The sequence below is a fragment of the Dipodomys spectabilis genome, unplaced genomic scaffold, assembly GCF_019054845.1.
Source record: "Dipodomys spectabilis isolate Male_0828 unplaced genomic scaffold, ASM1905484v1 ptg000288l, whole genome shotgun sequence".
Taxonomy (NCBI): domain Eukaryota; kingdom Metazoa; phylum Chordata; class Mammalia; order Rodentia; family Heteromyidae; genus Dipodomys; species Dipodomys spectabilis.
Window position 1 is genome coordinate 6,509,419 of NW_024870965.1, and position 12,936 is coordinate 6,522,354.

General features: G+C 52.1%; 1 protein-coding gene across 1 annotated transcript in view; it reads left to right on the forward strand.

The window, feature by feature from the left end:
- The window catches only part of LOC122126728 (kinesin-like protein KIF26B), a 117,667-nt gene that overhangs the window by 81,396 nt on the left and 23,335 nt on the right, over positions 1–12,936 (forward strand). Inside the window, exon 8 of the mRNA XM_042701191.1 lies at positions 7,365–7,524. Coding sequence (XP_042557125.1) covers positions 7,365–7,524 — 160 coding nt within the window. The remainder of the gene's footprint in view (positions 1–7,364; positions 7,525–12,936) is intronic.

Below are 12,936 nucleotides of genomic sequence, written 5' to 3' on the forward strand. Positions count from 1 at the left end.
CTTTGAACTCCTCAAGGGTAAAAGATTGGTGCTGTGATCACAGGGATGTAAATGAACAAACTTAAAAAATGAAAGGTATCTAGCTACTCAGGCGGTGGAAAGCGGAGGATCCTGGTTCGAAGCCAGCCTGGGCAGGAAAGTCCTTGAGGTTCTATTCTCCATTAACCACCCAAAAGCCAAAATGGAGCTGTGGGCCTCATGCTGGGCTGGCCCGAGGGGCTCCCATGGCACAGGCCCTCCTCAGGGCTTTGGAACCCAAGCCGGGTCCCCAGTGCTTTCTGAGTGAACATCTCAAGGACACCGGATGCCAGAAAAGGGTCAGGAGAGGAACCTTGGCTGGGGAATGATAAACCCAGCTGCCCAAAACAGAAGCCATCAACAAGCCTCTTGCTGAAGCCTCAAATGACCTATGCAGCCGAGGCCTTGGGACCGTGCTCCACGTCTCTCCCGAGTCTCCTTGCCAGCCAGTGTTCTGGGCACGGTTCCCCTCCACAGGACCCCGGGCCTGACAGCCGCCCACCCCCGCCCACCCCCGCCAGCTCGGCTTTGGCTTGGTCCTTTCTCTAGAGCAGCCTGAAAGTGGACTTGCGTGGCCCATACCTGCGCCGCTCCCGCACTCATCAGCGCCTCTGCCATTGGTCCCGGTCCTGCTTGCTTTTTCTCCCTGGCTGCCTGCTTCTTTAATTCCAACCGGCCCTGGAGCCCCAGACCTGCCCGCCCCCACGCCCAGGCTGAGGGAAAATGCCCCTCCCCCGGGGGAGGCTGCATGGCCTGGGCGGTGACCGAGGGATCCCCAGACATGGTTGTCAAGGGCAGCGATGGGCACCTCAGACAGGAGCCAGCCCCTTCTCCACACACCATGGCGGCGGGCTTCACTGGGGAGAGCAGAAACTGTCGAGTGGCGATCTTTAAGGGGCCATCAGCTCCCCAAAGAGAGCCCACGCCATGTGAGGTGCTTCTGTTTAGAAGGGGTGGGAGAGGAAGACGGTGCGCTGGTGTGCCCACCGCACACTTCTGGGGCCCCGGAGGCAGCCGGCCCTCGGCTCTGGTGGGATCCCGCGCAGTGAATGGAATAGTCTTCAGACTGTTTATTTTCTAAGCAGCTGTTGCTAGTCACATGCCGGCACTGTAGCCAGCAGAGCTGCTCCAGACCCCAGTGCTGAGCCTCGTGTGTGCTCCCACGGTGCTGAGGGGCCCTGCAAAGCACGCTGGGAGCGACTCTTCCAGCTCTTCCCTTGTGTTCCTCCATTCTGCTGTCACTGAAGCCACACAAATAAGGAAAACAGTCAGTTCAAGGGCTTCAACTGTAAGGACCTGAAATTCGACTTCCACCAGCTTAGGAGAGAACTTGACCTTAGCCCCAAAGGCCAACACCTCTCCCCACCCTCTCCTGGTATCTGGTCAGTCCAGGGCCTCATTAAATATTCAACTCCAAACTCATCTTCTTCCTGTTTTTAAATGGGAAAGCGAATTGCTTTTTAATAATTAATCCAGGTGGAATGAAAAGGCAGATGTGGCTGATGGCTCTTCAGCCCTCCCGTGGGTCCCTTCTGATGCTGCTGAAGATGAGAATAGAGGGCTGAAGTGGGGTTCGGGCTGCTGCAGGGGACCCCAGAGCACTGGGTCCTCCCCTTGCCCGCCAGCAGGTCTGGCTTCTCCAGGGAAGAGGTCAGGCCTGGAAGCTTCCCAGCCGAGCGCTCGCTTGACTTCATATAGTTAATATATAATGAGAAGATCTGGAGTGCTGTTTAAAATGGAAATTTTGTTTGCTTATATATAAGAAATAATCCCTGTAGACTCGGCAGCCAGAACTCAATTAAGGGAAAGTTTATTAATTAGCCACCCTGCAGGGAGACGGAGAACAGAGCCACTGCTGTGAACCAGTTAGAAGATGAGCTCAGAGGTCTCTGGCACAGGAACCAAATACATTTGTGTGTACGTGTATGCACACGTCTCTGTGTGTATAATTTGTTTGTACGTGTATGCACACGTCTCTGTGTGTATACGTGCACAGGCACATGGGCACCTGCAGATGTGCATGCACACACACATATGCACATGCACACCTTCAGCCATGGTCAAGAATGAGAAGGGCGTGGCTGATGCATTACTGCTTTGAAGCTGGCACTAGGGCAGGTGTAAAACAGCTTCCTGGTTTCCAGGGGTTCTAGAACACTCCCGGGCTGTTTCCTCACTGCCACCAAGCCTTCCCTGCTGACCCTGGTATGGCCTGTCCACTCCTGGGGGATTCTAGCTGTGGAGGACCAACCTCCAAGTGGCCAGAGGTGGGTGAGCACCTAAAACAAGATAGTAAGTAGAGTGATGGTTCAGGGCACAGCACCATGCGAGCAGGTTTGACTTGTTTGTTTATAAAGTTTATTTCTGAGTTGGTGAGACAGGGTTTCACTGTATAGCCCAGACTGGCCTCAAACTTAGGATCCTGCTGCCTCAGCCTCCCCAGTGCTGGATTATGGTGACATCTCCCCATGCCTGGCTGAGAAGACAATCTCCCGAAGTATCACTTTGATAAGTAATCTAAGCTTGCCAGCAGCCATGACCTCAGTTGGGCCGATGTGTTCATCACCCCTTGTTTCTTGGGGGTCATGGGGGGAGCCAGTATGGGCTGGGCACACAAGAATGAGTGTGTGTGCACTCAAGCTTACGTCTGTGCCAATGCTCACCTCTTTGTATGTGTAAGGCTGGGGTGTGGCTCAAGTGGTAGAGCGCTTGCCCAGGAAGCATGGAGGCTGTGAGCTCAGTACTCAGGACCACAGAACCCACAGGTCAACCCCTGTGTTTCCTTGGTCTGGATTTCCTGTCGACAGTCAGCCCTTTCTTCACCCGGGTCACAGAACCACTTATGTCAGCCAGGCCTGTGTAGCTGATGGGATTCAAGATCATTATTGAGAAGGTCTGGGGCAGAATGTGGCTCCTAAGGGGGCCAGAGCTGGCCCCTGCCTGTGGCAGCAGGCCTGCGGCAGCGCAGCACACCACAGCGCAGCAGTTCCAGTCTTTCTTTGAGCCCCTGCCCACCCGACGCCCCTCTCAGAGCAAAGCAGCTTCCTGTTTACTGAGGAGGCAGCAAGAACCTGATGTCCTCCCTCAGATGTTCTACTTTCAGGCTCAAGGCCTGCTTGTCTCCATGCCTCAGCTTCTCCCCTAAGCTTCTCCCATGGATCTACTCCTCCATTCTTGCTTTTCTCCTGTTCCCTTGTATCTCCTCTGGGACTTCATCAAATGTGACACTCCACACACTGTCTTTCTGTGTGTCATCTTGGAAGAGAGGAGGGAAGGAAAGAACGAGACAATAGCAACAGGATGATAACAAAACAATAGTATAATAACAACAACAGGAACCCCGCTTCCGCCCAAGGAAACCTTCCCGATGCTGGCCTCTGGCTTAAAGCTTTTTCCTTGGAATCCTGTTCCAGTTTGGGGATGTCGTGCCCTTGTTTGACTCTGCCTCATTTTCATTGCTTCTGGAAGACAGAGGCCCATTACCCACCTTTGGTCTCCACGGAGTTGGAGGCCCCTTGTCTACCACCTTCAGTCTCCACAGATCTGGTCTCGAGCCTGCACGTTGGTGCTTGGCGCTTGTCAGTTAAGTCCAGTGGAATGTGAGCTTCCTTGTCATCCAGAATGGCTTCCTCCAGAAAGAGAATGACCACCTGGGATGGTTAATCTTGCTTGCCAACTTGATTGGTTGAGAGCTGCTCAGGATATAAACAATGCTTACCTCTGGTTGTGTCTCTGAAGGGATTCCCCAGACAGTTGGATCATGAGAGCTCAGATCTCATCAATCGAGTCAGAATTTGATGGTGTTCTTGGGAGGTGGTGGAAGTGTGGGAGGAAATGAATCCCTGAGGGAAGGGACTGAGGGTGGATCTTGACTTGGTCCCTCCCCTTTCTGTCACTCATCTCTGCTTCCTGGCTGCCATGAGGTGCCTCCTCCTCCACGGGCTCCCAGTGCCGTGATAGTCTCCCTCGCCTTAGGCCTGCTTTGCTGGGGCCAAGAGACCCTGGCCTGAAGCCTCTGAGACCATAGTAACTCTGCTGTGAGCTGCTGTCTCAGGTCTGTCGTGGGGAGAAAGAGTCTAACAAACACCACCCAACGGCTTTCTTGTCGCAGGGAGTGTATGTTCGGAGAACTTGGGCCACATCATCCTGAGTTGGAGGGTTCATTGAGAAAACTGTTTTAGAAACAGAGTCACTCATAAATATTTGAACTTAATAAATGGCACTAATCAGTACACAATAATCTTATGACATACAGTCATGTTTGCACTTCAAGGTGAATTACAAACTAAAATTCTAACTCTCATGAACCATGCTCATATTAATGGTCTCTTTAATATTTCTTCCAAGATAGTCAACAACTTAAAAGACACGTGTGTAGCCAACTGGGTATTGATTATTTTTTCTACATGCTTAAAATTCCCCCACTCTGTAGTTTCTCATTTACACCCAACTCGGCACCCTTTCTAAATTTCATTTCCAGTCATATGTTTTCAAAACAGTGAGTTAAGTTTTCATGGAAACATTTCCTTTCTTTACTAAGCCACATAGTATCATACTGATACTTACAGGTGAGTAGCATAAATAGGCTTAGAACCTGTTGGCACATCAACTCCTTTTGTGGGAGTAAAGGTGAAGAAACAGCCACGGGCATTCTGTGTGCTGCGGGTGTCTGTGGGTGCTTCTTGGCAGCTGATTGAGAAGCTGGTTCATTGGGCCACATTCTAAGACAATAGACCCCACCCATGGCAGTGTACTAGAATCACCTGGAAAAGTCTGACATGACCCCATGTCCCAGTAGGAAACCTGGGAGAGGGAGGAGGACACAGGAGCACTCACGAGGCCCCCCGTGATTCCGGCATGGATTGGAGTCTAGGGTCCTCCCTCCTTAGGCAAGCTGAGATGAAGGAGCATCTGCTTGTTCCATGGCTAGTTCTGGACTCCACCTTAGATGTGGTGTTCATCTTCTTGGAGATTGGGCAGTGTCTTAGCATCTGAAGCTCAGTTTCTCATCGGTAAGATGAATGCCATCAGTTTGTAAGTTTTGCCAACCAGAATATGGTATACATTGGTAAATGTTGTATGTGCATTTTGAATGAGGGTGTATTCTGCTGCCATTGGGACAAATGCAAATCTGTATCCTTGTGATTTTTCTGCCTGCTAGTTCTAGCAGTTACTAAGGAATGAGTAGTTAAGTTCTCCAACAATAATCAGGGCCTGTCTTTTTCTTCTCGACGCCCTGTCACGTTTTGTTGTGTGTATCTGCGCGTCTGTAATTAGGGTGTGACCATATTTTATTGTGGCTTTTTCTTCAATTGGCCCCTTGTCATTACATATACTCCATTCACAAAATTGTCTTGGATCTCTTTTGTCTCGTCCTGCCTGCATCCACCCAACTCTTACGGTTTCCTTACTCATGCACGTGACCTTCTGGAAAATGTGTGTCATCGTACACTTTATAAGGACAACACAATCGTAGAATTGAACTTCCTTCCCATCTGACGAGTCTGCCGTTCAATAAGGATATTCAAAGTGCTCATCCCTCATGTGCCTGCTCTCTCCCTGGCTTTCTCTCTCTTCTTCACTAGTTTTGAGCAGTGTGATTATGAAGTGTTGCGCTGTCATTTTCTTCATGTTTCTTTTGCGTAGGGCTGATGGAGTGTCTTAGATCAAACTTAGGAGGCTCCTACCACTGTTAACTATTTGGTCTGTAACACACTGTTTTTCCTATCTCATGAAATGTAATTGCCTGTATTTGGACACTTGAAGTTGTACAACTGCCCTTTTTATTCCTTATTGGTTTATTTCTAAGTTTTACACTTCTCTCTGCAGTTCATTTTTCAGATTTTATATTGCTAGATCTTCATATTTACTCATCTTTGCTTTAACAATGTCTGATCTGCCACTGATTCTATTAAGATAATTTTTCATCCCATGTGATACAGTTTTTCCTCCTGAAAATGTTTAATATATCTTCTTTATGAGTTTGCGCTGGTCCTGGGGCTTGAACTCAGGGCCTGGGTGCTGTCCCTCAGCTTTTTTAGTCCAAGGCTTGAGCCACTTGAGCCACACCTTCATTCCCGTCTCTTTTTTTGGTGGTTAATTAGAGATAAGAGCCTTGTAGACTTTCCTGCCCAAGCTGGCTTTGAACGGCCTCTCAACTAGCTAGGATTGCAGGCTTGATCCACTGGCACCACTGGCTATTGTACCATATTTTGCATGCCTGGTAAGTTATTTTTAGGTTCTGGTGGTACTGGGGTTGAAACTCAGGACCTTAAACGTGCCAGGCAGACTCTACCACTGAAGCCGCTTGCCAGCCCGCACCCGGTTCTCTTTGTGGGTGACAGGTATCCAGAGAGGTAGGTTATCATTGGGAGCATTCTTGAGTTGTGCGTGGGGTGCAGTTTCATCCTCTGTGGGCTTTTAGTATTTCTCAGATGGGGCTGGCTCAGCGTTCCATCTCCTGCCAGCGTTCCCTCCCCTGAGCAGAATGCTTCTCGATACTCTACCAAGTCCCAGGCATGGAGCTTCTCCGGCCAGGCTGCTGGGAGCAGACTGCTGTTGGCCTGTGTGCCAGCTGTGTGCCAGCTCTGGGGCTTCCTCTGCCATGTCAGATGGCCGGTCCTCGGCCTGGGGCGTTTCCCATTTGCAAGTGCTGTCCAGGGCTCAGGCGGATACTCAAGAGGCGTGCAGATCACCACCGTGTTTCCTTTCTAGCACCCTTGTGAGAGCTGTTGCTGCTGCAGCCTTTGGGACATTCAGCTCCCTCTCCCCAAGCCCGGGGTCTCGCAGGTTCCCCTGGCCCCTGCCTCAGCCTCAGCCCGAGGCTCTTGCCACGTGGGAGGGCTGGCCTCACCCACTTTCCACCGCCAGAGAACACCAAGTGGGTTGAAAATGGTCGTTTTAGGGTTTCATTCTGTTTTGGGCTTCCTGAGGCAAGAGAACCAATCTAGTCCCCATAATGTCATCAATTCCGAAAGCACGAGTACTCAGGGCAAGTGCATCAAGTCTTAGGAACTTTTCCTTATCTGTGGTAGAAGGGTGCCAGTACGTAGCTTAACATTTCACCTCAGCATGGAACAAGATTTCGGTTTGTGTGCCTGGCAGAGGACACTCAGCAGACACAGTCCTCCCGTCTCCTCGCCCGCTCCTCCTCCTTCCAGCTCGCACCTTGCGCTTTCAGCCTGGTTGTTGGCTGAGTTGAGGTCCTGTGATGATCACCAGGGCCAACAGTAACCGCCTTAACTTGGGTTTGAGAACTCAGCTGTCCAGAAGCCAATTAGGGACAAATGTTACCATCCTTTAAGGAGCTTACCTGTTCTCTCTTCTCCTGTCCCCTCTCCTTCTAGTGTCCGGCGGTCGCAGCCGTCTGCATCTCATTGACCTCGGCAGCTGTGTGAAAACGCTTAACAAGAACCGCGAGGGAGGCTCGGGGCTGTGCCTCTCCCTGTCCGCTCTAGGCAACGTCATCCTGGCTCTTGTCAACGGCAGCAAGCACATCCCATACAAGTAAGTCACTTCCACAAGGGTGGATGGAGTGAGCGGGGTGCCAGGCGGGGTGGGCACCCTGGGCCAGCTCTGTCTGGGAGGTGTGGCACGGGGGGGGGGGGGGGGAGGTGAGCAGTATGGACTGTATTACTTTTTAGTATTTTCCTTAGAGTAGGATTCTCTTACTGTGTTCTTTACTAAGACTCAGATAAGGATGGGAAACACGTAGCCCTCTCTGGCCATGGAGATGACGGTGTTAGTCCAGGGACAGTTCTGTAAGCGCCATCTCCACAGCTGAGAAGCTTTGAAAGCAGTCAGTCCACTCCAGGGCTGACGTTAGCCTGCTCAGAGGAAGGAAGTGATCCCGTTGTGGTCTCCCGCTGCAGTGCCTGCTGGGGCCTCATGTTGTCACCGTGACGCACACACCGGGCAGGGAAGGGCGTATCAGCCTCAGGGGCACGGATGTGGGGGTCGGTTGTTGTTGGATAGGGACTATTTGGACATTTATAACATCATTTGATAGGAAATTATCAATTCAGGCTCGTGGCCCAGGGCAGCCAGGTGCCAGAGGCCTTCACGAAGGCCCTCACACAGCCCGGTGGCCGGACATTCCCCCCGACGTGCCAGAGTCGGGCTGATTAAAACAGTGAAAACTGAGATCCCACTTAGATGTGGACTTCAGATCAGCAACAAATAACCATTTAGCATGAGCCTGCTCCTGAAGCTGGGAGGGATGTGGCATCCCGCGTGAGCGCTGACAGCCCTCCGGAGGGTCGCTGGCGTCACCACGTACCTTCTCGTGCAAGTGCATGTCCCCCTTCAGTATCCTTCCACCCCTTCCCATCCCACCGCTGCCCCTGCGGCCGGCCCGCCTGAGTCGGTGCTCATCTGCTCACACAGAAGAGGCACCTGCCCTGCGGAGTTACCATGAATAATGCATGTGGGCTCAATGTGCAATCTGTAACAAAGAATGGCTTGAATACACCTTGCTGCTGTGTGGGAGGGAAAGGTAAGTGGCTGCTCATGTAGTCTCAGATGCAGCGGGAGTTGGTGAGGCCTTCCTCCGTCCTGCGGCGTATGCACACCCGGCCAGTTCCATCCTACCCAGGAGGGTCTTTTCAGGGCCGTCTCCAGGAGCTTGCATGAGATTATAATGCTGCCTTCCTAGCTAGATAAACACGAACGTGGTTTTCCCGAGCCTTTTGTTCTAAGAAAAAAAATTCAAGTTGAAGATTTATAAAGTTTGCTTTTCTGTCGTTTCTGCTGTTGAGTAATACAACTGCTAAGGTTGGAGACTTAGAAAGAAAAGAGCTTGCTGGCTGTGCTTGGTTTGCATAAAATGAGATTCAGCACGTCTGTGAATACGGTAACGTCATAGATCCTGATGTGGACGGGTTTCTCAGTATGTCCTCATTATGAACTCTTGGTTATGAGTTTCATGTAGATCACTTGCACTCCTTTCAGAAGAGCGCTTTCAGTAAATAGTTGTGGAATTGGGATGGATGAATGTAAGCATATAACTTTAAAAATTTACATAAAGTACCTTTCTTTTGTTTAGAGTTTGGTGTTAGGATAAACAAACAGGGAAACATTTAGAATCGTGTTGAGCACCAGCTGAGGTTCTCTTGTTAAGTCAAATGTGTCTGTTAACAGGAGCTGGCTGGAAATGCCTGCGGGAGGGCTGGTTGAGACCCACCACTGCACTCACCAGCCCGTGCAGTTCCCCAGCCCTTCGCACTTCCCAGCATTCTGGCACTGAGAAGGGGACTCAAAAGCATCTCCGTGTCTTAGATCAGCAGACTTAACACGAACGTGTTTGCATGAGACCCTGTCCTGGCATCCCCCCCACCAGCCAGACCCTGGGGGGGGGGAGGGGAGGGCTCTACACAGCTTCCCCAGCTACCTAGACCCCGCCCTTCACAACGTACCACAAGCTTACAAGGCTGCCCACTGCTCAGTGCCAGAGAGCACAGAGACCTAACAGCTAGCTGCGCTCCTTGGCCAATGCTCCCGTTCCACCATCTCACCGCCCCTGACGGCCATCATGTTGTGCAAGCTTGGAAAGATCTTCCCTGTAGCCTTCAATCAGATTCTCAGCTGCAGTGAATACTCAATATATGACATCTACATCACCACTGAAAAGTGGTTGATGAAACCAGGCGTGGTGACTCACACCCGAGATCCTAGCTATCTGGAGACAGGTCTGAGGATCGAGGTGAGATCCGAAGCCAGCCCTGGCAGGAAAATCCTTGAGACTTTATCTCCAATTGACCAGCAAAAAGTTGAAGGCGGACCTGTGGCACAAGTGGCAGAGTGTGAGCCTTGAGTAAAAAAGCTAAGAGACAGCACCCAAGCCCTGAGTTCAAGCCCCACTATTGGCACAAAAGTTTTTTTTTAAGTGATTCACCAACTAGAAACTATCCTTTCTCGGAGCAAGAAAGGTAAGACGAGGATTTCCTGTGACCCTGGCCAGGCAGCGGGAGGGTCCACCGAGCCAGCCCGCTCAGGCTTGGAGAGCCTGGAGGCCTGTCCACGTGGCGCCCGCCCCTTCGACCAGCTCTGTAGTTGTTGGCACCCATGCTCCGCCCAGCAGGGATATTCGGCGCAGCAGGGTGGTCTGGATCTGCTGATGGGCTTCTCCTTGCTCCACAGCCACACCGTGCAGCGTCTCACCAGCACATGAAACACCTGGTCAAGCCTCGTCTTGGCCGTGGCTCCTTAGGGAGAGGGCATTCTAGCCCCGTGCCATTCCTCCTTGTGCGGTTCACTCGCAGGAAAATTCAGAAAACCACACTCCGTATTCCTTACCTCCCCTGCCCCTCAGAACACAAAAACTCCCTGTCTTCATCTGTCCTCCTGGACGACCCTGTGCTCCCAGCTTGTGTTCCTGGGTTTGCTTCTGGAAAATTAACTGGATGTACAGAGAGGGGGCGTGGCCTGCCTCATTTCCCTTCATCACTGAGCCAGACAATTTGTCATGGGAACAAGCTGGAAAGTGAGTTTGGATTCGTTATCCATCCTGGTGTTCTCATGGCTGCTAGATGCAGCTGGAGTGGTTCTTCCTTTGTAAATGGTATATTGTGTTGCAGAGGACAGTCGCGGGCGCAGGGCCGCGCATCTCACCAGTCCCCGTGCCAGTGGTCGCCAACGGCGACACCAGTCAGCACAGCTCGTGGGGCAGGCCCGCTGGTGACAGGCACCCCAGTGCCTTCTCCATTCTGTACCAACAGGCTACATGCCTTTGCACCTCGCCCACTTCGCCATACTTTGTGCCCAGGGAAGTCTGCCCCGGCTTTGAGCATTTTGACGGCCTATTTGCAAAGTTCCTTCCAGGCTCATTCATTAGAGTCATTTGCTTCTTGGCAATAAGATGCTGGGTGCCTTAGCACCCTGGAGTTGGTTTCCTCAGGGCCCCGCTCCTCACTTGCTTCTCCAAGGGCCTCTGCCCCAGCCCAGCTCCTTCCCCAGGAGGAGCTGTCTGGTCAAGGGTAGAAACCCTTCCGAACGCCCTCCACAGGGCGGGGCTGGGCCTAGTCCCAGCAGCGTTCCTTTCATTTGGAGGCGCTATCACCTTAGTAGGTCCCACAGTCTGCCGGGGCCGGGGCCCGCTGCCAGACCAGGCAGAAGACAAGCCTGGCTGCGGGTGTCTTTGCAAGAGAAAGATGCTTATTGAGGGCAGACCCTCAGAGACAAGAAAATAAAAACCACTCAAGTCTGCCTGTGGCTGGTGAGGCAGCCGGGCGGGGCAGCGGGGGGGGGGGGGGGGGAGGGGGAAGTATGGTGAGGGTGTTTTGTGCAGGTGTGGACAGTCACCACGCCTCCAGGCAGGTTGAGGGCCTCTTTTCTGGGGGTTTAACATTCTGCAGGGGGGAATTTGAGCTTGAGCGCACGTGTGTGTGTGTGTGTGTGTGTGTGTGTGTGTGTGTGTGTGTGAGATCACTGCCCAGCGAACTCACGGCTTCCGCGTTTGTTCATGAGAAGCTGGTTGCAGCTACCCTGGACTCTAAGCTCTTCCTGAAAGGCAACCTAACTGCTTTGTGATCTAAGGAATGCGTGTCTGCGGTGCGCAGGCCTGAGCTGAGCTCAAGGCTGTTTCTCATTTATCAGCAGGATATGTGCACTCTGCTTCTAGGCAACAGATATCTGCTGCTGGCCTGGCTCCCAGGTATAAGAGTGCACGGAAAATTGTCCTGTGCCCGCCCCTGTGTTGCATGTGTCTGCGGTGCTCTCCCCAGGCTGGTGGAACAAAGCTCTACACGGCCACTTGTGACGGGTCTCCCCCTTCTGTGGGTGTGGCCAGGATGCACACCATGACCTGCTCTCGGCTGGTTCAGACATCTCGCTGGCGTCGGTGAGTTTGAGGCCTGGGCAGCTGTGCGGGCCCCTCAAGCCCACCCGTGGTGGAATCACTGCAGGAAGGTGCGCTGTGCCTGGGAAGGTCTGCTGCACGCTGGCTTCGGGCTGCAAGGGACACTGCTGCCGCGTCTGCGTCTACTTCCACAGCCTTAGTTCCCCTGGGCACCCAGTCTGTCAGTAATGGGTCACCTGCTTCCAGAGCCCCTTCTGTGGGGTCAGGATCCAGCACTGCTTTTAAGAAGGTACTCATGTCTGAGCACAGTAGATCACTAGGGCCAGGAGACAGCTCTAGAAACACGTGTTCAAGCTGGGCGTCAGTAGCTCACGCCTGTCATCCTAGCTACTCAGGAGGCTGAGATCTGAGGATCGAGGTTCAAAGTCAGCCTGGGCAGGAAAGTCCACGAAACTCTTATCTCCAATAAACCACCAGAAAACCAGAAGTGGCACTGTGTCTCAAGTGGTAGAGCACTTGCCTTGAGCTGAAAAGCTGAGGGACAATGCCCAGGCCCAGAGTTCAAGCCCCACAGCTGACAAAAAAAGAAAAAGAAAGAAAAAAGAAACAGTGTTCAAGCCAGTGCCTCAGAGGAAATGGCATGATGCCCACAGAGGCAGCTTTTCCACAGGAGGTAAGAGGCAGTGGGGTGTGGGAACCCAGACCCAGGACACCTCCCCGCCTCACCAGACGCGCCTTCCACACACCCATGTAGTCAGTGTCCTCTGCTTTCTCAGAACCGGAAACCTACAGCATGCGTGAGCCTGGAGAACGTGACTCAAGGTGGTCAGCTACATCCGGCCCCAGCCCGAGGGACCTGTCCTCTAAACCTGAATGGAAATGACACGTACCATGAAATTAAATAGATACTTGCCAGAAAAATGCAAAGGAATATTATCAGCTCTCCAGATTGACTTAAGATAGCATGAAATGAGAAGGTGCTCTGTGTAAGAATCTGTGCGTATGACACACACAGATGCCCACTTAGCCTCCTTTAAATGTGCGTTAAAGCTGGATTATCTCCTCCCAATTTATAGGGAGAACATCAACTGAGAACTATTTGCAGGAACTCCAGATACCAGTTT